General features: G+C 39.1%; 1 protein-coding gene and 2 non-coding genes across 3 annotated transcripts in view; 2 read left to right on the forward strand and 1 right to left on the reverse strand.

Moving 5' to 3' along the window:
• The window catches only part of PWWP3A (PWWP domain containing 3A, DNA repair factor), a 31,954-nt gene extending 10,050 nt beyond the window's left edge, over window positions 1–21,904 (forward strand). Inside the window, exons 6-14 of the mRNA XM_044658602.1 lie at window positions 2,928–3,032; window positions 4,045–4,115; window positions 7,167–7,243; window positions 8,607–8,667; window positions 11,477–11,552; window positions 12,536–12,586; window positions 14,229–14,665; window positions 16,463–16,551; window positions 20,408–21,904. Coding sequence (XP_044514537.1) covers window positions 2,928–3,032; window positions 4,045–4,115; window positions 7,167–7,243; window positions 8,607–8,667; window positions 11,477–11,552; window positions 12,536–12,586; window positions 14,229–14,665; window positions 16,463–16,551; window positions 20,408–20,474 — 1,034 coding nt within the window. The 3' untranslated portion in view covers window positions 20,475–21,904. The remainder of the gene's footprint in view (window positions 1–2,927; window positions 3,033–4,044; window positions 4,116–7,166; window positions 7,244–8,606; window positions 8,668–11,476; window positions 11,553–12,535; window positions 12,587–14,228; window positions 14,666–16,462; window positions 16,552–20,407) is intronic.
• A 2,997-nt stretch (window positions 21,905–24,901) lies between these two features.
• On the reverse strand, window positions 24,902–24,974 carry TRNAF-GAA. The gene has a single exon. It is a non-coding gene; the product is annotated as a tRNA-Phe (tRNA).
• Window positions 24,975–25,657: 683 nt separating this feature from the next.
• Window positions 25,658–25,731, forward strand: TRNAN-GUU. The gene has a single exon. It is a non-coding gene; the product is annotated as a tRNA-Asn (tRNA).
• The last annotated feature ends 359 nt before the right edge of the window (window positions 25,732–26,090 follow it).

Raw genomic sequence — 26,090 nt, forward strand, 5'->3', positions numbered from 1 at the left:
ACCCATTATCTTTTCCTGGAATCCACCACTCCTCTTCCCTATTACTGGTGAGGGCATCAGCCTCCTTGAAATGACTTAAGTTCACAACCTCAGTGCTATCCTTAACTCCTCATTCTCCCTCACCCTCACAATCTTGTCATTTCTTTCTTTACAGCATCTCATAGACCCCTTTTTCTAATCATGTAACCACAACCCTAATTAAAGCCCTTGTCACCTCCCTCCTGGATTCCTTTTGATTTCACTGTTATAGGGAACAACTCCTAGGTGAGAAAGTTCCTTCCATCAATGCAGGGTCAGCACCTTCTATGCAACTTATAGTCTTAGAGGGTTGCTTAGGTTACTGAAAAGTTAAGTGACTTGCCCAGGGTCACATAACCCAGATGGGTCAGAGGTAGAATTGAACCCTGGTTTTCTTGGCTCTGGGATCAAATCTACACTCTTTGGCATTTAAGTATTGACCCATAGTTGGTATTTAATGAATGCATATTGATTTCATAACCTGGTCCTTTCTGACTTCTCCATTCTGCATAACCCATTATTCCCCCAAGGCTGCTGTTAGTGCTGGTTCAGCCTCCTTGCTGTTCCTGACCCAATGTGATGCTCCTCTGTGCTGTCCCCTCTGCCTAGAATCCCATTCTTTCTCACTTCCACATCCTGCGTTGGTTTCCTTCAGAACTTGGCTCAACTGCTACCTCCATTCTGACTCCTCACTTCCCCAACCACTAGTATGCTCCTCCCCAGATTTCCTTGTGTTCAGTTTGTCCCTCTGGAGTTTGTGTGGTGGGGTAGACACTCACGATGTAGATTTGTGCAGGTGTACATGTTGTCTCCCCTGTGAGAATGTTGACTCTGAGAGTAGAGGCTGTTTCTCTTCTGTCTTTGTGGATTCAGTTCTTAGCACGGTTCCTGGCACATAGCTGCTGCTGAATAAATGTTTACTTATTAAGTGACTAGGGAAATGACTCCTAGCACTTTCCTTGAGAGATGTCATTTGGCTTGTTGGATTGCGAGTTGGCCTCTAATGTGCTGGCTATGGAATCGTGGACAATTCTCTTAAGACTACACGTTGTAAAGGGATTTTCTAAAATGGGAGTTTCCCCCATAATCAGTAAGGAAGTACCTGTTCTACGACACAGAGAAGGCAAGATCCCGTCCTTAAGAAACTTACATTCTGACAGTAGTGACGGTGTGTTTTTAAGGTTCCGTACACATCACGTACAGGGTTACTCTGGACAGGGTCAGGATCACCGTGTGGAAAATCTGAGACTCTAAGAGACAGAGATAAAGAAGAAGGGAATGAAATCTACACAGGGACATGGGCAAGGAGGGAACAAGCATTCATTAAGCACCTACTTTGTGTCGGGCACTTTACAAAATCTCATTTGATCCTCTCTTCAACCCTGGGAAGTGGTACTATCATTATCCCCATTTTACAGATGAGGAAGCTGAGTCAGACAAAAGGCTAAGTGACTTTCCCAGGATCACACACCTAATAAGTGTCTGAGGTGGGATTTTAACTCAGGTCTTTGGGAGTCCAGGCCTAGCTCTCTACTTCACTTCACGACCTAGTTGCCTTTAGATGGAAGATGAGGAATGGGAAGAAGTCAAGCTTGGCTGTAAATGGAATGTGTGAATAATGTGTAATACAGCCTGAAAGGTAGGAGGGTACCAGGTTATGAGGAGTTTAAAAAGTGTGTAAGAGTGTGTGCGTTTGTGTGTGTGTGTGTGTGTGTGTGTGTGTGAGAGAGAGAGAGAGAGAGAGATATGTGGTTGGGGAAAAAACTTTAGGTTGTGAAGCCTCTTCCAATAAAGAGGTAGTGATGGCCTGAACTGTATGAATGAAGGGGAAAAAACATGTGGAGGTAGAAGTGACAGCATTTGGCAACTGATGGATATGTGGGATGAGCGAGTGGAAAAAGTTGAGGGTAAAACCCGAGTTGTGAACTTGGGTGACTGAAAGGTTGTTGGTGCCTTGATAGTGGTAAGAAAGTTTGGAAGAGAAAAAATGGGTTTAGGGGGAAATATGAGTTCCATTTTGGATGTGTTTAAGACACCTATTCAATTTTAAATGTCCACTAGGTGGTTGATGGTGTGGAGCCGGCATTCAGGAAGAATGCTAGTGCTAGATGAATCTAGAACAGTGATGGGCAGCCACCTTTTGAGCTTGGTGTGTCAAAATTGGCCAAAAAAATGAACATAACTCGGGTGGTGTATCACTTCGAGAAAAAACCCGTAATTTTGCGATCTTTATAGTTTAAATAACATACTTCCTTGTATGTGGCCGCATGTCATCGATAGGTTTGTCATCAGGGGTCTAGAACTAGGAGTCATAAGCATAGAGTTACCTCGCATAGTGTGGCTGCAGCAACACCAGTGAAATTCCACCCTGTCGACACAAAACAAAATCTTTCACTAGCAGTCAGGTGAGTCAATATCACATCTAGAAAATGCTTTGCAATGACAAATTTCATTTGTAGTTGCTAGTACCTTTTGATAGGGGTACAAGAAAGGGGTAGTATGTTGACTTTTTAATATTATTCATCCTGTTTGAATGTGAGAATAAGAGCTTATGCTCTCTGTAGTATTGTAAGACTTAGAAAACACTGTCTTTATAAAATACATGAAATAAGTAATGTAAGTGTGATTATCCTGTCTTAGAGATGAAGAAACTGAAGCTCAGAGGGAGTAAAGCCATTTTCAAGGGGTCACTTGCCTAGGAAAGTTTGAAGAGGGATTTGAACCCACCTTTCCAGACTCACAATTCAGCACACTCCCACAATGCCATGCTGCTAATACTATAATATAAAGTGAAGAGCCTTTCCTTTTTCATGAACAGTCATAGATCAGTAAACATTTTCTTAATACTGATCTCCAAGATACAGTTTTTAGGATGGCAAAATGAAATCTGAATCTAACTTCATTTGTAGAACTTCAGTCCTCTGAAGAGTCATTGGAGTTTAGTACTATTAACAACACTGTGGTTGATGAAGAGGACGAAGATGAAGAACTTCCGAGTATACTTTTATACCATGGTAAGAAACAATTAGATCACTTGAAAGTGAGTTTGGGAACATTAAAGTGGATTTGGTGATGTCAAAAAACTAAAGACAGGTGTCCATTACTTGTTAGCTTATTCGCTTAGCAGTGTCCTAGAACTGTAAAGAATCTTAAAAGCTCAGTCTAGTAGTTTTCTAAATTTCATACAGAGTTGCACTTTAGATTTTCATCTAATAACTACTAATTTTATCTCTAAAATTCTCCAAGGAAGAAATTCCACCATCCCTATTTGTAGTTCATTCAGCCCTCACTGTTAGGATTTTGTTCTTTATATGTAATGTTGTAAGTCCATTAAGCTCTAGCTTACACCCGGGGGGAAAAAATCTCTCAGTGGGATGAAAAATGGCTAAAAATCAAGACACCCAGAAAGACGAGTCCATCAATCCAAAAGGGAATTCACCAATTGAGGGTTTAATCCAGTTCACTGATTACAAGAAGCAAATAAAACTAAATTCTTTTAACCATTCATTCATTGGTGGTTCCTTGGCTTCATTTATTGACAGTGATTAAATAATTAAATTTTTGATTAAAAATTTTTATTAGTATCAGTTGTTTTGATGTAGCGCCTTTATTTCCAAATATCGTCTTCTCCTTCTCCATCCAGTGAAAGAACGGGAGGAGAATGAAGTAGTTCAGCAAAACTAGCCCAAATCCATCATCACCTGAATTGGATAGTATATATAATACTTTACCTCCATAGACTCCCTCCCACCTCTGCAAAAATAGGGAGGGGCATGTCTTTCTCTCTTGGGGGGGGGGAAGCCTGTTTGATCATTTTTTACTAGACAGTGTTCAATTTCATTTTTTTGTTCTTTCCATTTACATTATAGTTTTAAGTACTTCATTTTAAATGTAGGAGTACCATGCGACTAACCACTTTAGCTTCCAGTTAAAAAAATGTTTTTGTCATACTATTGTTCATTTGCACTTGTCTGATACTTTTAGACCAACATCTGACACATTTACGTATATTTTTCTGTGCTTCAGAACCATGTTCCATAGAAGCTGGAATGTTAGTCTGGTGTAAATATCAAAAATATCCCTATTGGCCAGCAGTGGTAAGAATAACCATATCTATCCTTTGAATGTAAAGTATAATAAAACTTAATTAATTTGGGCTTCATTCTTCTGAGAATTTTGCTAACCTGACGTGGCTTGCACAAAAGTTTACTTTTGTGGTATCTATTGATAATTTTATAAGCAAATTGTAAATAGGAATGCAGGGAGTCGTTTAACTGGCCGAATCTAATCCCAAATTCTTTGTTTGTATCGATTAAAGCAAGCCTAGAAGAATCTTGCTTGCCTTGGAAAAACTTTAACAAAATTGAACCTTATTTAATAGTGCATAATTTCAACCGAATTTTCTCCCAGTTGGTCCCAGTTAGCTTTTATAGGACATGAGTTGAGTTAATGTGCCCCTCAGTTAATTCATCATTGATTCCAGTTTGAATTAAATGTAGAATTGATATCTTTTACTGTATGGTTGAAAACTTCTTTCATTTATTTCCTCTTTTCCTCCCACTTTCAGTCATTTTAGGGCTTGTGGTTTTTTTTGCTGTGTCTTCAAATAGTTTTAAAATTTTGTATAGCTTAAAATTTTCCTCCTCTGATCTTTTTGTTAATTATTCTTTCAAATATTAAAGGAACCCCCTAGTAAAAATAATTGTGGAAACTGGATTTCTAGACCTGCTACTTTGTTGTACTCCTATAGTTCAACATTACTACAGCAGGCCATGGGTAGGTAAAATATTTCGATTCTGAGGAACTAAGCTTCTTGCTACTTCTAGGCAGAGCGATATAAAACACTTGCTATGATACATTTTCCTGTTCAAATATTACTCTTTTCCTAGAATGTGCCAGACAACACATTGATCAATGATCCCTGTTCACTCATCTTTGCATACTTTCATTTATTTGTCCATTTTGTTCCCTTCTACTCTTGTGTCACCTCTGTTTGTAGCACCTTCACTTGGTTTTTTGTCTTCTCAAAAGATTTAGTTTAGCCTTGCTCAGTTCAAGAAGATACTTTTTCACAGCATAAGACTCTATGCTGAAGGCTGCTTACCTTGTTTTTTAAAAAATACAGCAGGGCCTTGATTAAGCAAGAACTCACAGAGTACTGGATTAATACTTCCAAATAATAAAAATTTACTCTCTAGGAAATTTAGCTCTGTTACGTACCAAGAAAAAATGCTTCTCTTGAGACTTTTGTTTCTTATGGCCAAAAGAACTAAGGGAATATAGAGAAAGAAGCCTAAAACAGCTATTAAGATAGAGTATTAAGATTATGACTGATTAATATGGCATGAAATCAGGAATGTTTCAGGGTGTCAAGATAATTGTCAAGTAAGTGAAGTTTGTTTTGGTCACTAGGCTCTCTCTTCTCTTCCAGCCTTTTTTCAGCACTCTTCCTTCCCTTATGAGGCGTCTTACTTTGATCCTTTTTCCAATTTATCTAATTTACCTTGTGTATGTATCTTGTTTGTGTTTGGTTGTTTGCATGTTGCCTACCCCCATCAGACTGAGTTTCCTGAGAGTAGAGACTACCTTTTGTTTTTCTTTGTATTCTCCAGTGCTTAGCCCATAGTAGGTGTTTAATGTTTATTAACTATTGACTTTGATAGATTGTGACTTTGTTTTATGTGAACATATTCTCCACTGATCTGAATTCATTCGAACCTCAACCTTTGTAATTTTTGTTCCCAAATCCTCCACAGTGGAGATTCTGGAGGTCTTCCTCTGTTGTTTTTTTTTTATTAGGTAGAGGATATTAGGAGAACTCAAATTGTCCATTGTTAGCGCTTGCTCTTGCTACAAACCCGACCTCTCATTGGTCTTAGAAGTTGCTAAGGATTATTCCAGGCACCTAGTTCTGGCTTATGCCCAATGTGAAGACCCAAGAGACCTATGCTCCTGGGCAGGTTTCAGGTCTTTTAAGATTCCTCTTTTTTTTTCTTCTTTTCTTTCATCTTCTTTTCCTTTTTTCTTTTTAAATCCTTACCTTCTGTCTTAGAATTAATGCTAAGTAAGTATCAGCTAAGGAGTAGGCAATTAGGGCTAAGTGATTTGCCCAAGGTTACACAGTTGGAAAGTGTCTGAGGCTAAATTTGAACCCAGGACCTCCCATCTCTGGGCCTGGCTCTCTATCCACTGAACCACTCAGTTGCCCCTGAGCCTCCTCTTGTAACCAAAACTTGAGTATATATTCTATTTCATTCTCCAAAGTTTTGCTAAAGGGCTGGCCATCTGATTGAATTGGAAACATGTTAATGACTAACATGTTACCCTTAACTATACATTTTAACACTCCTTAGTACCTTAGCCAGAGGGAATGAAGACTAGAGAATGAAGACTAGGGAACTTCAGATAGGATGGCAAACTAGTTGAAGAAGATATTTTAGGGGTGAAGGAGCTGTATTTCCTCAGACATGAGACCAATCCTAGGAGTTATACTAGGTTATATATCTCTTTTAATTAAATTAATTAATTACGTGTTGTTTTTTAAAAAACATGTAAAAATTCCTTATGTTTTGTTTTTTTTAAACTTTTTAAACTCACCTTCCATCTTAGAATAAATTTTGTGTATTGGTTCTAAGGCAAAAGAGCAGTAAGGGCTGGGCAATGGGGATTAAGTAACTTGCCCAGGGTCATACAGCTAGGAAGTGTCTGAGGGCAGATTTGAACCTAGAACCTCCTGTCTCTAAGCCCAGCTCTCAATCCACTGAACTATTTAGCTAGCTGTCCCCCTCAAATGTATTTTTTACTGAACATGTGGATGATGATGTTCTTACTATAGACCGTGCATCTTGCCATATTTTCTTTTCTTTATTTTTTTTTTTAATTTTTTTTCAAACTCTTTGTCTTCTGTCTTTGAATCAATACTGTGTATTGGTTCCAAGGCAGAAGAGTGGTAAGGGTGGGCAATGGAGGTGAAGTGACTGGCCCAGGGTTACACAGCAGGGAAGTGTCTGAGGCCAGATTTGAATCATATCTTCTTTATATCATGTGGTTGTCCATAACATTCAGTAGGATAATATACTTATATAATTTTCCATGATGCAATTTTCTAAAAATAAAAGCATCTTTTTTTTTCTTGAATTCTTCTACAGGTAAAAAGTGTAATGCGGAAGGATAAGAAAGCAAGTGTATTATACATTGAAGAAAATATGAATCCAAAAAAGAGAGGGTAAAAATAATAATGGCTTTTGGAAGCTGTCACCTGAAGGGACATCTTTTGAAAAATCTTGGGATCTTAAATGCTTTCTGTGTGCATGTTGCTGCAGGGATTAGACTAATAAGAATGTGTTTTGGCCTATGTGTAAAAATCTGGTCATTTGAAGATAAGACTGCAAATGGCCCAATTTTTCTAATTTTACAATGGCCAAATGCACCCCACCTGGGTATGAAAAACCATTTTGAGCTACTCAGAACCAACCAAAGTGCCAACACATTTTGAAAGGTTATTTGTGATATAGTGGAGCTGATCATTGAGTTTGAAGTCAGAAGCCCTAGGTTGTATGACCACTCTGCTTGGGCAAGTCATTAACCTCTTGGAGCCCACTGTCCTCATTTGTATGGTGGGGCTGCTGATACTTCGTATTATGTTGCTAATAATGATTCACATATAAGGTTGGTGAGACCCTTTTATCACAAGAGCCAAAGAGCACCCAGCTAGTATCAGAGCTGGAGTTCAGTTCAGGTCTTATGCTCTTTCCATCATAGTAGCTTACCTCTTTATCAGAGAAAACTTTGTAAAACTTGACATCCAAATAAATGTGAGTCCTTGGTGAAAATGAGATTTTTATCTGCAAAGTATTTGCTTTGCAAGCTAGACTACATCAGTGCTACTTTTGATTATTATTACTATTAAAAATGTGGTTATTTTAACCAGACAACTAAGAAAAGTAAAGTAAAAAGGGAAGCTATTAGAAGTAATTTGGGCACCAATTGGGGCTTTAAAAGTTTTGCTTCAATGACTTTGTAAGACAGAAAAACCAGAGCCTCTCAGACTTAGCGCGGTCCCACAAAGATCTCTGGAAGAATTGTTCTTGTTCTGACTTTTGTATTGCCAGTTCAGTAAATACTAAAACCAGAAGTGCTTTCTTTCTACTGGAAGAGATAAATCAAGAAAGTGAATACATTTTTTAAAAAGCCTCAGTGTGAATAATGTGAAATTTTTATGCTCCCTTATTGACTAGATAATTCTGTTGGCTACATTTTCATGAATTTGGTATTTGGGGCCTGGATCTAGCTGGTGCTGCCTTTAAGAGGGTTCTGTCTTTTAATAGTGATTTGTCTGGTACTTTGGGTTGTACCTCTAAGAAACAGGGTTCTTATTCCAAAGGCAATCTCAATTAAGACCACCAGGTAGGGGGGAAGGCAGTAGGGGAGTAGAGAAAGAAAGAAAATAGCTTAGGCAAAATACACTGAATGTTATTTAAAAAGACCTCAGACTGTCATGTTAATAGAGGGAGAAAAATACCATGCTGTTTACCTAGTTTGCCTGACAATTCACTCCTGTGACCCCCTCATGCCTTTGTTTCCTCAAGGTTTACAGTGGGTCTTAGAAGATTAAAGCACTTTGATTGTGAAGAAAAGCAGGAGCTAATGGTAGGTGGGATAAAGATTTTATTTTTTTTAATTCCTATTCCTTATAAACATATTACCTGAAAGATGCAACTCTAGAAAGCAGTCTTTCCATAGATGGACTAAAAAATAAGTGTCTGAAGTAGATATGAGACTCCAAGGCTGGCTCTGATGAATTGGGAAAGTTGGCAAGATCCTTCTGGGTCAAATTGCATGCCAGTACCAGAAGGGAGAAGGGAAAGGAGGGAGGAAGATAAGTTCAGTCATATAACTTGGAAAACTTGTGTGGAAATTTGTTATTACATGTACTTGTTAAAAAAAAGAATAAAATGCATTTTTTAAAGATCCTTCCATGGTAGAGGGGGTGGTCTTTATTCTTTTAGATCAAGTCAAAACTCATCTAGCCCCTTCATTTTATAGAATAGGTTCAGAGAAAATAGACAAACCCAAATGAGGTCCCATGTATGTGCAAGATGAAGAATCCAGGTATCTGAACTCATGATTTTTTCCACTGTACCACTCAGTCTTTCCTTAGCCAGGCTTAAGATATTATTTTCCCTTACAACTGGCTGTCAGCCCACAGTGGTCCGCAGTCTATTAGTTGAAGGCATTTTCGTTCCAGACCCTTTTCAGATTTGGTAACTTCAGTCAAAACCTCCTTCTGCTACTGCAACCCTAACTGCCAGATCTCTTTTAAAGGAGTTTGTACCCATTTACACACACTGCCAATAAAATGTCATGTGCTTAATACAAATTCAGTTAATACAAATTCTAGTACTTCTTGCCTTAAAAATTGATTGATTTCTTGGTTTGAGTGAGCTCCATTCATGGTTGACTTTCTTCTCCCCTCCACTCCCATCCTTGTCCATCAGTAAACATACTTTAGAGTAGACAGCTGTGTAGGAGGGTGTCCAATGACCCTCCAGATTTGGCTGTAGGGAGGGAGTTCATCTCTTTAAAAATCTGGACTTTTTAACAGGTACGTAGAAGGAGCCGTTCATTTTTATAATATAAAAGTGACTTCTGAGATAATGATGCAGTCCTTTGTACTTTTTATCTTTTACAGCTAAGTGCAGAGAAGTCTGGGACCAGAAAGTTAATCTCCCAAATTAAAACTTTTTTTGGCCAGTGAAACTTGAGAAACCTAAAGGGTTTAACTAAAGTGGGGAAGGGTCTTTGATATATTTCTAGGGAACGTACCCACACTGACAGAAACCTTAGCTCTTAGCTCGAGTATTATAATATTACTTAAAAATACATCTCCACACCCACAGATGTAACAGTTTTACTTTTTATCCCCCTTGTTCCTTTATCTTCCACCTGATCGCTCTTTAAGAGAAAATAGTTCTGATTGTGGAATAAGGATTCTAGGCCTGTCTTACTTTGTTGTACTTCTAGAGAACTTGACCTTACTTTTAAAGGACTATGGGTAGACTAAAGATTGCTATCCTGAAGGACTATGGGAAACTGTCTTCTCTTGGGGAATCTTTGCTATGTCTAAGCAAAATGATGGAAAGCACCTGCTTAATTTGCTATAATCAATTATCCATTAACATGTAACCTTTTTCTCAGAATACTCCACTTGGCTGTTAAGCTTCACCAGCTCTACTTTGTATATCTTCATTAATCTAACTTTGTACCATTCTCTTTTGATTTTTTTTGTCTTCTGGAAATATTATCCTTGTTCCAGCCCAAACAAGAAGTGCTGTCCAGGATAGCACTACACACCAATATTCTATGTCTGTATTTGAATGCTTATCCTCTTAAAACTATGAATAAAACAATGTCTTGGCCCACTAGAAAATGTAGAGTATGCTGAACCAAGTCTTCAGTATAATCAACTATGATATTAAATGGGCACAAATATTTGGCCATCTGGTTATGCTTAGAAACATTATTCAACAGTTTGAAAGTTGGGGTGTTTAAGGATATAGTTGTTTCATGTCATCATTAATATTGGCGTATTTCTTTGTTAAATTAACAGGAAGTAAGTACTATTATTGAAGATGTGGCTTACTCACTCACCACTGTTTTACCCTGAATGTTTAAGATACATAATGTGAAGGCTGATTCTTCGAAGTTCCATCCATTTATTCTTCTGGGTCTCTGTGTCCTTGTCATAGTTCTGCAGCGTACAGTACAATATTCTTCCTCCACACTAAATTCAGTAGGCATTGAGCTTCAGTAGGAACAGACTGTGGCAAATGCTTCTAGAAATCCATACCGTAACGGGCCCCTTTTCTTCAGCCCTTGTGAATTGTCTGCAGCCCAGCTCTGCTCTGTACAGCTCTGGTGTCTGCTACTTAACGTGCCAAAGCTTAAATGATTAACCCCTTTTTCTTGAGGCTGCAAGCTCTGCTTTTATCTAGCAACAGCTGCTCAGAAAGATGAGCTTTAATTGCATATAACCTTAAAAGAAAGCTGTCTGAAATTAGGTGAATTGTGAAAGGAAGGTTGTTGATGGAAACGGAAGCTTACGGAGCAGCTGGGTCAGGCCGGTAATTGATCTTGGTGCGCTGGGGCCCTTTACCAAGTTGGGACAAGCAGGGCTGCCGGAGGAGTGTGGGAGGGGGTTAATTCGCCCTTGCAGAGGACTTCTTTCCTTAAAGACTTGCTAAAGCTATCGTTTACTGAAGCAGCCTTCACAAGGCATAAGACTGTGTTTCTCTGTTGGAAGATGAAATTGGAAAGGAACTCTCCACTTGCTGAATAAGCTTTTCCAGCTTTCCTTCCATTTTTCACTTCATACATACCAAATGTTTATTGTGTTTTATTCAGATACTCAGCCACTTGTGGACTTTATTAATGCTAAACTGATGGGTTTTGATTACAGGATAAAGCCAAGGAGGATTACAGTCAGGCTGTTGACTGGTGTATCACACTGATTTCTGACTACAGAGTTCGAATTGGTAAGCAGGGGAAACCAGTGCTATTAGTAACATTAAAGAGTATCCAAGCCTTTAAAATTTGTTAATAATACTCCACAAAGGGTAGGACAGAAGGAAATGAGCTCTGAGGTATGTTTAGATTCATTTAGTTTAAAGAAAAGAAGAATCTTTTGAGAATTGAGGGCTCTTTAAGATGTGGGAGATTGTAGGATCCCTTTTTTTTTTTTTTTAAACCCTTGTACTTCGGTGTATTGTCTCATAGGTGGAAGAGTGGTAAGGGTGGGCAATGGGGGTCAAGTGACCTGCCCAGGGTCACACAGCTGGGAAGTGGCTGAGGCCGGGTTTGAACCTAGGACCTCCTGTCTCTAGGCCTGACTCTCACTCCACTGAGCTACCCAGCTGCCCCTAGGATCCCTTTTTCTAAAAATTATTAAGAACAAAATAGGTCTTCCTTTCTCTTGGCTGAAGCTGCCTAAAGGTGGGAAGTTCAACTTTATGCTCCCTCTAGGTTGTTTTTCTTAAGTGAACAGTTCTTAGTTTTCCAAAGTCTTAGAGGACATACTCAGGAGAGTATCTCCCAGGTAACTGGAATTTTACTATCTGGTATATTCCAGAGCATTATGACAAGGTAAATGAACAGGGATGTGCATTGATAACATAAAGCTCCCATCTGAAAAAAGAGAAGAATCTGGTTTAAACAAAGGGCTTGGTTTCTCCTTGAAGTCTGCACAAGGAGGATGTTTGAATCCAAGCTTTGCTCTATCTGTTCACCTCTAGGGAGGCTTACACTTGGAAAAAATACTAAATATTGCTTTCACTAGCCCAGACCCCAAATAATAAATGTTTTCTATTACAACATTCTCATTTAAGGCTGGACAAAGGCTGTCTGGGTTAGTCTTGGAATAGTAAACACTCAAACACCAGGTATTTTGATTTAGAAAAAATGCTTCCTAAGTAGCTCGCTATTTGTGTAAACATCACCTTTTTACATTTCTTTTTTATAGGTTGTGGTTCTTTTACAGGATCTTTCCTGGAATATTACTCAGCTGATATTAGTAAGTATAACTACGCTTTGCTAATTCTTTCTTTCCTTATCCTTCAAAAACACAGAAGTATTTTATGCCATCCAGTGGACTCTTAGAGACTAAAAAGTCACCACAGCAGGTGTTCTTGCAGACTTTCCTATGTCTACTCAGGGTAAATTGGCCTCTGGGACAGAGTTTGAATTTGGTGCCCTCAGGGCAGTTTCTGTTCCAGCTTGGGTTGGGAGTTTGGCACAGTGGAGGCTCCTCCTAGATTCCCACAGAAGTCAGTATATCCCCCAACCTGCAGCTGCCCAGAACTAAGGTGGGAGGGAGTGCCACCCCCACCAGGACTGTTTCTGTGTCTCTTGTTCACAGGACTGGGTAGGACATACCCAGTGTACCTCTGTGGTCAGTGCAGACATTGTTTAAAGAAAAATCTCTGCTGATAACAAGTTAATGAAATCTTTCATAGTTACCCTGATTTTGAGTGGGGCTTAATAGCATAATGCAATTATATAAATTTTGTCACTAACATTGGTTTGTTGGCATTCATTCCTTCTGCCATGAAAAAGGAGTTTTGAGTCATTTACTTGTCTGAGATGTTGAGGTCTTTCTCATACTCCACTGAAGTTAATTTGGTAATGTGAAAAGTGGATAGATCCTTCTCATAAACAATCAGGAATTCTGTCAAAAGAAGAGTTCTTCATTAGTTGCAGTACTTTGCTCTGTTAATTGCTTCACTGAAGTTAGCCAGACTCTCTGGGGGCATGATTCCCCTACTGTTGAGAGAATATTTGTTGGACCAGTGCCACCTGGCTCCAGTTCCTTAAGAGCCCAACCCCCTCCCTAGAGGGAACCACGGGCTGGTGAAAACTGAATTTGGACTTGGTGTTTATGGGCAGAAAGAAAATCAGTCTCTGGTAATTTATTCATCCAGAGCTGAGTTTATTCCATCCATTTCCCCTCCCCTTCCTTCCCCCCTCCCCCCCCCCCCATTACACTGGACAGTAGGCATGACATCCTTGGACAGGAGTGGAATAGAGGAAAGGAATGTGGGAAGGTTAGCCCCTTGCTGATTAGCCAAGAAACCTGGTTCTAACTGGTGTACAGAGATCTCGACTCAAGTCCAGTGGCTTTGTATACTGACAGTCTTGCTTCATCCCTTGGCCCCAATCCAGCATTTATTAGCTATGTGATCATGGGCAAGTCATTTAATTTCCAGGCCTCTATTTCCTCATTTAGATAATGAGGAAACTACTTATCTCATGGAATAGTCATGAGTAAAGTACTGTACTGCCTAATCTGAAAGTGAGGATAGAAATGTGAGTAGTAGCTAATATGGAGAGACCAGCCAACAGCCATTTCCCGCATGTAGGAAAAACTCCTTGTTATGACTCAGAATTGGATATTTGGGGTATCCAATCATGCACCCATACCATTCCGAGAGTACAAAGCCTGAAAGCTTATTAAAACAACCTGCCTATAGGACATGAAGTCTACCCCTTCTTGGCAGTTCTCTGTGTGAAAATCTAAAATCTCAGTGTGTTTACAAAATCTTGCTTATCCCCTGGGGGGGAAAACTACGGTTTATCTCTCCTGAATATGTCTTTTGTTTTCTGCTATAAGTTTGAATGGTAAACTATTTTACTTTAAAAGCTGGTTTACCTTTTAGGTTGTCCTGTGAGGAAAGTAATCCAACAAGAGCCCAACAAAACAATGTTTCCCATCCCAAGCAAGGAAGACTCAGAAGATGGTCTATCTGAAACCCCCACAAACAAGAAGCAGCCCTTCAAGAAAGTCCTACCAGACCGAAAGAGGGCTGCCAGAGACAAAGCCAATGAGAAGTTAGTGGAATACATCGTGAATGAAAAAGGGGCAGAGAACCATCTTTTGGCTATTTTAAAAAGCAGAAAAGAATCCAAGTGGCTAAAAGAATTTTTGAATTCAAGTCAGTACGTGACGTGTGTTGAAACATACCTTGAGGATGATGAGCAGTTGGACCTTGTGGTGAAATATTTACAAGGAGTCTATCAAGAAATAGACAGCAAAATGCTGACGCTAATAAATGGCGATGGAATAAAATTTATTCTGGATGTTCTTTTGCCTGAAGTAAGTTGCTGACTTTATCAGATTCTGATTTTTTGGCTTGGGGTTCTCCTGCCCGTTGGCCCAGCAAGATCCCCTACTCCTAGGATTAAGTGATGATTGAGCTGAAGAGTTTAAGTGCTGTACCATTTTGCTCAGCACAGCAGTCTGAAGGTTCTTTATGTAGAAACTGAAATATGTTTGAAAATACATTTTAATTAAGTAGGCACTGCTGAGCTGTCCCTGCAGTCTTACCCAAAAAGCTTATACGTGTAACTTAGAATGCTGGCAGCATGGAACATCTATTTTGGAGATTGTAAATCAGTTTTCCAATGATTAGAACCTGTTTTCTCTCTAGTGCCATCAGAAGTCTTCACTGTGTAAGCGGGTTTTCACCATTATATCAAATCTCTTGGCCATTTTGCAGCTGGTGACTGAATAGACATCCAATTTATAATTAAACATTTCCCTTTAATGACATAGGAAAGTGAGCCAGGTGTATCTTGTATGTGTTCTTGCAGCCCTTTGGATGGGTTAACATAAGAGGCATATTGTCCAGTATGAGGGAGATGGGATTCCAGCCATCTTCATACCTAGTGGGACCTCATCTAGACTATTATAATCAGTTCTGAGTGCCACTTTTTGGGAAAGTACTGGGCTGTGGAGAGTGGTGAGCAGGATAGTAAGGGAACTGGAAGCCATTTCCTACAAAAATGGATAAAAGAACTAAGAAATTTGACTTGGAGAAGAGAAGACTTTGTGGGAAAATACCTGGCTTCAAGTGTTTGCAAGTTAGCATGTTAAAAAAAATTAGATTTGTTCTGCTTGGCTTCATATGGCAGAACCAGGAGTAATATGTGGGAATCTCAGAGAGGCAGATTTCAGTTCAATGTAAGGGAAAACTGAACTAAAAATTGGAGAGATCTGAATATGAATTGGCTGTCTCGGCATGGTTCCTTGTCAATAGATTATTCAAACAGAGGCTGGGTGAACATTTATCAGGGCTATTGTAGAAAAGATTCCTCTCAATAATGGTTTGGACTAGATTCTAGGAATGATGAGAGTATTATCAGATACTTCTTAATGTATAGAAACAGTAGTGTTCTGACATTGTAATTTTCTTGTTATAGTTGACTATGTATGTGTGACTGAGTGACCTGATCCACATCTGAGCAAAAGTGCAATGGTTCTGTTATCTTCGGGTTCCTTTTATTTATTTATTTATTTTTAGGTTTTATTTGTATTAGTGAATATGTGTCTCTGTGGATGTTTTTAGTTTGTCTTTAAATAAAGAATTCAGAAATCCTTCACTTAGGGGACGACTTCATAACCCTTCTGTCTGAGACTCAATACTGAGTATTGGTTCCAGGGCAAAAGAGCAGTAAGGGCTAGGCGGTTGGTGTCAAGTTACTTGCCCAGGGTCACACAGCTAGGAAGTGCCACCTAGCTACCCCCATCATCAGATTCTTGCTGGCAGGAATTAGGTGCTGAGGTTGGGGTAGCAGCAAGAAAATGAATCCAAGCCTGAAGCCGCTACCTTTGAAAGTCAATTTCAAAGTTACTCATTTTTTTCTTTAAGTTTACAGTTTCAAATATGATCAAAGCTTCTGAAATTCTCACTCTCTCATTTTCTTATTATGATGAACACTGATTTTTTTTATTCCCAGGGTTATGAAGTCGTCCCCTAAGTGAAGGATTTCTGAATTCTTTATTTAAAGACAAACTAAAAACATCCACAGAGACACATATTCACTAATACAAAATATGATGCTTTCCCTTCACCATGAAGTGTTATGAAGTGTTATGCATTATCTTTTTCAGGCAATCATTTATGCAATATCTGTGATTGACCAAATAGACTACCAGAAAGCTGAAGAAAAATACATAAGAGGACCATCTCTGAGTGAAAGGTATGAAGCTGGTAATATTTTCAGACCATTTAAAAAGAAATCTCCAAATTTTTTGTTTCCATCAATGATTATAATTGCATTTTGATTGATCTCTAGTTATTCTCTAAAATGTATTAAGGTACAAGCATGTCCCAAAAAATATTTCACTTAAGATCTTTAATCCATTATAATCATCATTTGCCCAGAATGAAAATCAGATAGTTATATGAGGTAGTGCTTGAAATTTGGCAGCCTTAACTCCTCTACTTGTTGTTTGCTTTTTGTGTGGATTGTGATGTTGTTACCACCCCTCCTCCCCCATCTCCTGGCTAATATTTTGAGGCAATTTATTTTGTGAATTTAACCAATTAAAAAGAGGACATTGTGGAGTAAAAGAAAACCAGCCTTTTGAATAAGGAGGACCTAGATTCAAGTTAACACTAGGCAATGGTGGTATTATAGTCCACTTGGCTTAATTCCTAGAATGGGTTATGTGATTTTGAAAATGAGGATTAATTCAGGTTGAGGACCTTAAAGAAAAGTCAGGGGGCATAGAGCACCAGGCCTAGAGATGGGAAGTCCTGGGTTCGAATCTGGTCTTAGACACTTCTTAGGTGTGTGACCCTGGGCAAGTCACATAACACTAATTCCCTAGCCCTTATCCTTTTCTGCCTTGTAACTGATACTTAATTCTAAGACATAAGGTAAAGGTTTATAATGAAAGAAAATAAGTCAGGACTAATAAATACTTGGATCTCCTACCTCTTTAGTTTTCATGGGGATTTATTTTTATTAGAGTATCACAATATTGAGATTGAATGATCCCTTTGAGGAAGGTGCTAGAGTCAGCTCATAACAGCTCCTGAGAGCCAATTCTTAAATTTGAACATTTATACTTCAGAAATCAGCAAATGCTACTACTCAGGGCTTGATTTATTATCTTGTTGATATTAAGTTGTAGACTTAATAAAATAAAGTAAGAGGGAAAATATTAATAATGCAGATTAAACTGTAAAATGCACATATATTCCGAAACCCCAAAACCCTAAGAGCTGGTTGTTAAATATTTACCAGCCTACCTGTGGCCCCATTATATATTGGTTTATAATAAGCAAATCTTTTGGAATGGTTCAGGCAATGCTCTTTTTGTTTATGGGTAAATTCCTAATGATCCAGATCAGTCAGGCAGAATGTTTCATCAGAACATTGTTAAAAACTGGGGTGTTTTCTCTTGGATTTAAGTTCAGATAGTTAATTAGGAGCTAACAAACTCAATGCCTAATCAAATCTTTGAGCCCCTCACCAATGCCTGTCAAGTGGTCTGTGCATAATTAACAAGCCAAGTGACAGATTAAAGACAAAAACCGAATTTGATCAGTCTTAAGTAGAAGACTTTTTTTTTTTTTTAAACCCTTGTACTTCGGTGTATTGTCTCATAGGTGGAAGATTGGTAAGGGTGGGCAATGGGGGTCAAGTGACTTGCCCAGGGTCACACAGCTGGGAAGTGGCTGAGGCCGGGTTTGAAACTAGGACCTCCTGTCTCTAGGCCTGACTCTTACTCCACTGAGCTACCCAGCTGCCCCCAGTAGAAGACTTTTAAAGTGTTAAGTTGATCAGGTGGATTAGAATCATAGATAATTAAGTCATTGGTCATTTCTCTGGATAGATTTCAAGGGAAGAAATGAGTTCGAAATTCTGAAATCATATAGTCATAGCCTCATTGTGTAATTTCTGAAAATAGCCAGCTAGTTACCCATTATGGATGGCTAATTAGCTAAGAGGTCCCACTGTGAAAAACAGATTTAGACAATCCAGTGTTTTTCAGAATTTAGGTAGACTGAATGATTCTCGGAACTTTTTCTTGAAGTTAAGATCTCGATCTTAAACTTCCTGATAAAAACTAAATTTGACTTCTTTTTAAGACAATAGTTAATTTTACTGAAGGTAATTTAGAAGGCAATCTTCTTTAAACCCCTCATGTTGCTGATGAAATTAAGTCACAAAAGCTTCTCAGTTCTCAACTCAGCCACATTTGATAGGTGCTGGAAGTGAGGCCTGGGGACATTGAGAAACTTGGACTAGGTCACACCAGCAGTAAGCTGACAATTGCAAGAAGTAAGATGACATTTGCTGCAAAGCCAAGACTGTGCATTTGTGGGAAAAACATTTAAGTTGAAGCTATTCTCTTAGGTCTATAACCTTGGGCTCCAGCCCCTTACTTCTTCTTCTTTTTTTTTAAAACCCTTACCTTCTGTCTTAGATTCAATACTGTGTATGGGTTCCAAGGCAGAAGAGCAATAAGGGCTAGGCAATGGGGGTTAAGTGACTTGCCCAGGGTCACACAGCTAGGAAGTGTCTGAGGCCAGATTTGAACCTAGGACCTCCCATCTCTAGGCCTGCTCTCAATCCACTGAGCTACCCAACTGCCCCCATCAGCCCCTTACTTTTTGAGCCTTCATTCTCCACATTTATAAAATGAGAGTATTGGGCTGAGAACCTCTAAGGCAGGGGTCGGCAACCTTTTTGGCCGTGAGAGCTATAAACACCACATTTTTTAAAATGTAATTTCGTGAGAGCTGTACAGTGCTCACAGTGCAGCTCCTGTAACAGCATCTGAAAAAAAATGGACTTTATGGCTCCTGCAGAAAGAGCCATATCTGGCCTTCAAAAGAGCCAGATATGGCTCGAGAGCCATACATTGCCGTTGCCGACCCCTGGTCTAAGGTCTCTTGTGATGCTCAAATCTCAGGCCTTCTTAACTGTAGTTTGCTGCCAGTCCTAGCATTACACTGGTCGATTCACTCCCCTCTTTCACTTGGAATCTTTTCCTGAATTGCTTCATCTAAACAATTTAACTTTTTTTTTTTTCAGAAATTATTTCCTCACTTTCTATTTCTTTCTATATTCCTTATTTTCTATTTCCTAGACTTTCTTAGGCGTTAGGGAGACAGCTCAACATAGTGGACAGAACAGTGGGACTTGAGTATTCAGAAGATGTCCATGTGAGCACTGCCTCTACTATTTCATGGCTAAGAAAACAGGCTATTTTGTTTTTATCTTTGAAGCATCTCTTCCCCCAACACCAAACACAGGAAACTTAGTAAATAAATTATATGCCTCTGTTTCCTCCTTTATAAAATGGGGACAATAAAAAAAGTATCTTTAAAAAGTGGGATAGAAATTTTAGTGAGATTGTTTATAGCTAAAACATGGTAGCTGGGTTTTTTGGGTTTTTTTGTTTAAATTATGTCTGAAGTAACCAGAATGAACTACTAAAGTAAAGGAATAGGGAAGAGAATTATGTTTGATATTCAGGTGATGGTTATATGTTACACATTTGCGATATGTGCTAATCTAAAGATACCTTGGAATGAATATACAACAAATTGGTTGTGTTGAATATAATACATATGTACATATATATATATATAAAATCAAATTTGGTTATTGATCCTGCAATATAAAATTGATAAAGAAGTTTATGGTTCCAAAGAATTTTTCATACTTTAAAAGCTATCCTTACTACTAACCTGTGAAGTAGCTCAAGCTTCATTTTGCAAATGAAGAGGTGACTATGAAAGTCACATGTAGAGGGAGAGGTCAGGTGCCTGTTTTTGATTCAAAGCTCTATTTTCTTTGGGATATACTCCATGAAATAGGAGAAAATCATTTCCAAGGTATATAGACCTTGTTTGTGTTCATTATAAACATTATTTTGAGGGTGTAGTTAATAAATACATTTAACAAATATGTAATGGTTTATGCTTCTTTTATTGAAGAATTTTATTATTTTTAAAATGACAATTCATACTAGAGTTTTAAAAATAAAATATCCTTTAATATAACAGAATCCTGACTTCATGTTTGTTTCCTTTAGGGAAAGAGAAATGTTTAATAAAGAACTTTTAGAGAAAAAAAAAGGAACTTTTACTGATGAAGACTGAACCATCTTCTCCAGAAATGTGTCCAGATGTGTCAAAACCATAACAGGAAACCTTTGTATTCTAAGTCAACTTATAGGTATAGTTAGTAAGAGTAAAATTCTGTATAAAATTCTTACATTTTGAAAATATTTTGTGGCAATGGGAGCTTTTGAAGTGCTTTTGGTTCTCATTTTGGATATATCTGTTTTTGGTTTGGGGGTTAATATCCCTTGGATGTGTTCTGTGGCACTGCATGAATTTTCAGAGATTCTTTCCTTGGAAAGGCCATTTACAAAAGTAGTCAGTAAGATATGTTTCTATTTTTATAACATACTGCAGGCCAGTTTCCTACCCCCATCCCTTTTTTAAATTTATGATTGCTGGGTAATTAATGTCTGAAGAGATCAACATATTTGGTAGCATTTTTGATTACTATTGTGTCATTCTCTTTAGTATATATTACACATTGATTTTTTTTTTATATTGAAAAACAACACTGGTATCAGTTTTTTGAGTGTTTTGGGTTGCTTTTTTTCCCCCTTTTAATCCAAGCTTTGGATATGTAACTCCAGAAACATCTGTCTTTTTAAAATATTGCCTCATTGATATTCAATATGTTGGGCTTCCTCTTAATTATTCTCCCTGCTGCTACTTTCTTTATATTCATTTTGGGAAGAAATTACCTCCAAGAGGTGAAACCTGAGTCAGAGATGTTTTCTTATTACTAACAGAAAACCACAATTGTGTGTGCTAGAAAGTATAAGTTGCAATATTATCGTAACTATTTTAAATGGAGCTTTTCCAAGTAATCCATAGTGAGAATGGATCTATGAATGCTTACAAATCATGCATTTTTTCAAGAATGTGTGACTGAATGAAATTACATTGTATTGTCATCCATTTTGATAGCCCCAGGCCAGATTCTCTCACTACTTATCTCACCTTCCCATGTGCATCTCCATTTTTTGGCTGTGACTGAATCTTAACCTGGCAAGCCTTGGTCTCAGGCATTGTGACAACTAGATTTCATTGTATCAGCAGACTGGTTCATTTGACCGGATCATCTTAGTTTGATCCCCACAGGCTTTTTAGGTAATACATTATAGGAAAATCAAACACTCCTCTTTAGGGCTTATCTAGATCATTTGTTTGGGGGATAAGTTAGTATTAGAAACAATTGCATTCTTCGTTCTGCATTCTCACCAAGAATAGGCACCAAGATCTAGACCCTGGAAAGAAGCAGCAGGATCTTCAGCTTCTAATAGGTTTTGGCCATTCACATTTAGGAAGGACCATCTTGTTGGTAACAAAAGACTCAAACCAATGAGTTATTCATGAGCCTGGATAGAGAGGAAAGTTGATTTCTATGAACTTGAAATATTAGAGAAGTTAAATTTATTTTTCAGATTCTTGACATGAATATGAATGCTAAAATGTGATATAAACCCAAAGGCGTGGTATAATTTTATATCCCAGTGTGAGTGAATTGCACAGTCTTGCTATATGTGTATGTGTATGTGTGTGTGTGTGTGTGTGTGTATATATATATTTATGCATATATAAACACATAATGTTTGTTATAATGTGTACATATATATTTTTATATGTGTGTGTGAAATTCCTGTGCATATCTTTTTTTTTCTCTTAACAATGATTAGGGAATCTTTAAAGATTGTATTTTTGGATTTGGGAATAGGATAGGCCTATCTATTTTCTCAGTCTCAGTATGGCTTTCGAATCTTGTGTTAATAAGTATATGTGAATGTAATTCTAATTGGGTAATTGCACTAAAAATTTGTCACTAAGTTATTGTTTCTTTTTTGAGAGAGAACATAATTTGCACATGCCTGAGTCACACCAAGATCATTATAAGCCAGTGATAACTTATAATAGGCTGTAACCATTTTCAAAGTGAATTTTTAAGTATAAAAAGTAAAAAAAGAAATGTGAGTTAATTTCAATGCTGTTCTCTTTTCACAACCCAGGGAATATTTGTGCTTGTAAATAGTCTCTTTCTTTAATACCCTTGTGTAAAATCAAAGAAGTCTAAAAAGAAATCCCATTTTTAAGCAGTAGACGCTTTTTCTTTTATTACTTCACTTTCCTTTGCCATTTAATCCAGATAAATTGCTTTAAGTATTTTTAGTGTTTGTGGTACTACTAAATAAATTTCTGGAATTGGAATAGTCAGAGGTCTCCGAGTCAGCAACCACTGTCCATCTTTTTTGACTTTTCTCCACATCCTCTCATCAGTCTCCTCTTCCTCAAGCATAAAGAAATACATTTTCTCCTCGGTCTCCATCTTAATATTCCCAGGGAATGTGAATCTGGATTCACAGCTGCAGAGCCATTTACAGATCAGAAAGGATCTGGCCGTTCTGCTCTTGATAGTGTTTGAAATTGTCAACCGTTGACAAAAAAAAAAAAAAAAAAAGCCCTCATCATCCCAAAGCCAGACCAAACACAGGAAGAAATGGGATGAGGGGAGAGAGAGAGATTTCTTGTATCAGGAAAATAACCTTTCCATGTTTCCCACAGTGGTTTTGCAGCAGGGGCACTTCCATGTCTGTATGTCAAAGCTATGGCCCCTCCTTATGGAAGAAGCCTAGACAATTTAGGGCCATGATACCTTATTTTTTAAATGAATCATTTCTAATCCAAATTGGTTAATTCAATGTGTTCACCCTCGTACTGATAAAAACATCACTGACCTTGGAAGTGGTACCATAACTATCTTTAATGCTATGCTAAAATCAAACAGCTTTAGATAACAAGGTCATATGGAGTGAATGAGTGAGAGAGAGAGAGTTTAAGGGAGCCATCAGAATGAAAAAATTCTGGTCATTTTTCCTGAAGTATTTTTGTGTGACATTTTAAAGTGCAAAATAATTGTCTCTACTGCTCTCAAGTATGAGTTCTTATTCTCCCCATGTAAAATTAAAGCATAATTGATACAGTTTGTTGTGGACTTTTTTGGCGGGAAGGGGAGAAGGGCATAGTGGGAAAGAGGAGACAAACCCTGTTGCAGTTTTTAATGAGAAGAATGTCAGAGATCATTGATAATAGTTGGCAATTATATGGTAGTAACTTCGCATATTATCTTCATTTGAATCCCATAACTCTGAGGTCCATATTGCAGGTAGTATTCCCATTTTTTTGACAAGAAGCCAATAGGTACACAGTTAGTTGAGAAATGCATTTTTTCGAGGGAGCATAATTTTAAGCACACAAACATCAGTCAGCTAGGTAGTGTCCTTCAGTTGGCTAGAAACTATTTTGACAAGGGGTCCTGGGTGCCTCATTTTAGAGACGAGGAAATAGTCTAGCCAGAGCAGCGAGTGACTTGGCCTGGTTACAGAGGTAGTAGCAGGCAGAACTGGTATGCAAACCCAAATCCACGAATCCCCATCTTTTCCCACTGAACAAGCATCTAGGAAAGCTTTTTGCTAAGGCAGTTAAATGACTGTCACCAGCATGGAGGACCTTGCCTTTTATGAGGAGGCTAACATGGAACAATAAATTAAAAATAATTGGCGAGGTGAGGGCACTGGCAGCTGAGAGATCAGCACCAGCTTCCTGTATGAGGCCATGTGTGAATTATACCTTGAGGGAAGCCAGAAATCCTGGGAGGCAGAGGCAAGGAGCTGGGCATTACGGGCAAAGCCAGGAACCTGCGCTGGGGTACGTGGCACAGGGGACCAGAGCTGGACAACTAGCCACATGTCGGAGTCATGAAGAAGGTTGGTGTGACTGAAAGCCAGATTGGGAAGGACTGGGCTTGGAGAAGCAAGAGCAACTGGGGCATCTGCGCAATGGACCAGACAGCAGGTCCTCTGACCCAGAAAACACCGGACAGTCACGTGCACAGGAGTGGAGCACTGGAGGTAGTCTGGGAAGACTTCTTGGAGAAGAGTTTTTAAAATGCTCTTGTCGCCATCCATACACTCCTGCTCCAGAAGGGAAAGCCATTCCTCATAGCAACCTCGTGGGGCAGACCGTCCAAACACTTCTGTTCCCTTTGCACAGGATGAAGAAAGCCTGGGAGAGCCGAATTCAGCGATCTGTCCTGCCCCGGCAGGAATTTGGGTCTAACGTTGGTCGCTTGGAGGCAGGTAGAAGCTGCCTTTTGTTACTCCTTCCACTCGCTTAATAAAGGCTTTGTGAATCTGTTGATTGGTACCCCTGCGTGGAGCCTTCCCCTATCTCTCGAGGAGATCCTCTGACGTCCCATTCCAAGTTGAGTCCTCAGCTAACCGCCATAAACCGAGATCCGGACAGCAGAGCCGGAGAAGAGGGAGATTTGAGTGAGAGGCAGACGAAAACTCATGGGGGATGAATAAAGGGGGGGGCGTCCCGATCCCGATCCCAATCCATACCATCTAAGGGTCCCTTTTTTTTTTTTTACAGGTAAAAGGAATTCAGTTATCTCGAGACCCTGGTAAAACTTCTGCCGAAACCCGGGATCGAACCAGGGACCTTTAGATCTTCAGTCTAACGCTCTCCCAACTGAGCTATTTCGGCTGCGTAAAACGCTTCACTCACTATCCTCATTCAGTGAAAGCCGACACTTCCGGGCTACTCCCCTGTTTATTCTTATTTTTGATGGGTCTATTGTCAGAAGTTCTGAAAAGATTTTTTTTCCCCTCCTTACTCCATTAGGTCGAAAGTCTAGAAACTCAGGATAAAAACAAAGATGATTTTAGGAAATAATCTAAAGATTCGGGTCCTTTCCAATTGGAATATCTCCTTCCCAACTCTGACATTCTTTGTTCTAAGGGTCCTCCAACTTGGATCGTCTAAGTTCTAAGGCCCCTACAGCTTGGACATTCCGCGTTCCAAGGACCCTTCCAGTTCTGACAAAGTATTCTGAGGTCCTTCCTGGCTCTGACTTCCCATGCAATGTTTTCAGAACTCAACCAATTCTGATATCCTAGATTCAAAGATTCTCTTCTAGCTAACATACTGTGCTCCCCAACTGTGCTAAGGGTTCTGCCAGCTCTGACATTTTGGGTTCTAAGAGCCCTCCCGGGTCTGATATCCTCTGTCCTGCGGTTCTAAGCTCCATCCCCCAGGATTCGGTTTTTTAGCCCTCCTATGCCACAAACTCGTGCCACTCCAGCTCAGCTAATGGATTCTCGGGACTTCAGGGCAAAACACTTAGCGCATCCATGACTAGGGGCTGTGGACGAGAGCTTCTCAGCTCCGTCTCTGTGGCGCAATCGGTTAGCGCGTTCGGCTGTTAACCGAAAGGTTGGTGGTTCGAGCCCACCCAGGGACGCGAGAGTATTTTTCTTAGCAGGAAATATTTCCCAGAAAACCTTAATCTACGAATTAGGGACCGTGGAATTGACAGCTCCTTTTAGGGCAGGGCTAGGATATAAGGGTTGACAAAGAAGGAACGGCAGACAGACGTACTCAGCTCGAAATACGGGAGCGGTTTAAAGTTGTCTGACAGCTCATTCTTCCAAATAAATTGAGCTGCCCGCATCGTCAGAGCATGCGGCATTCCCACGCCTACTGTCAGTTCCGTCAGCGGGCAAGTGGGGGTTCGTCTGGGTCCCACTAGGGAGGAAGAGCAGGAGGCGGCGGAACTCGGAGTCGTTCGGCTCCAGCGGCCACTCCAAGGTACCGGACCTC

Source organism: Gracilinanus agilis, chromosome 1, assembly GCF_016433145.1.
Source record: "Gracilinanus agilis isolate LMUSP501 chromosome 1, AgileGrace, whole genome shotgun sequence".
Classification (NCBI taxonomy): Eukaryota; Metazoa; Chordata; class Mammalia; order Didelphimorphia; family Didelphidae; genus Gracilinanus; species Gracilinanus agilis.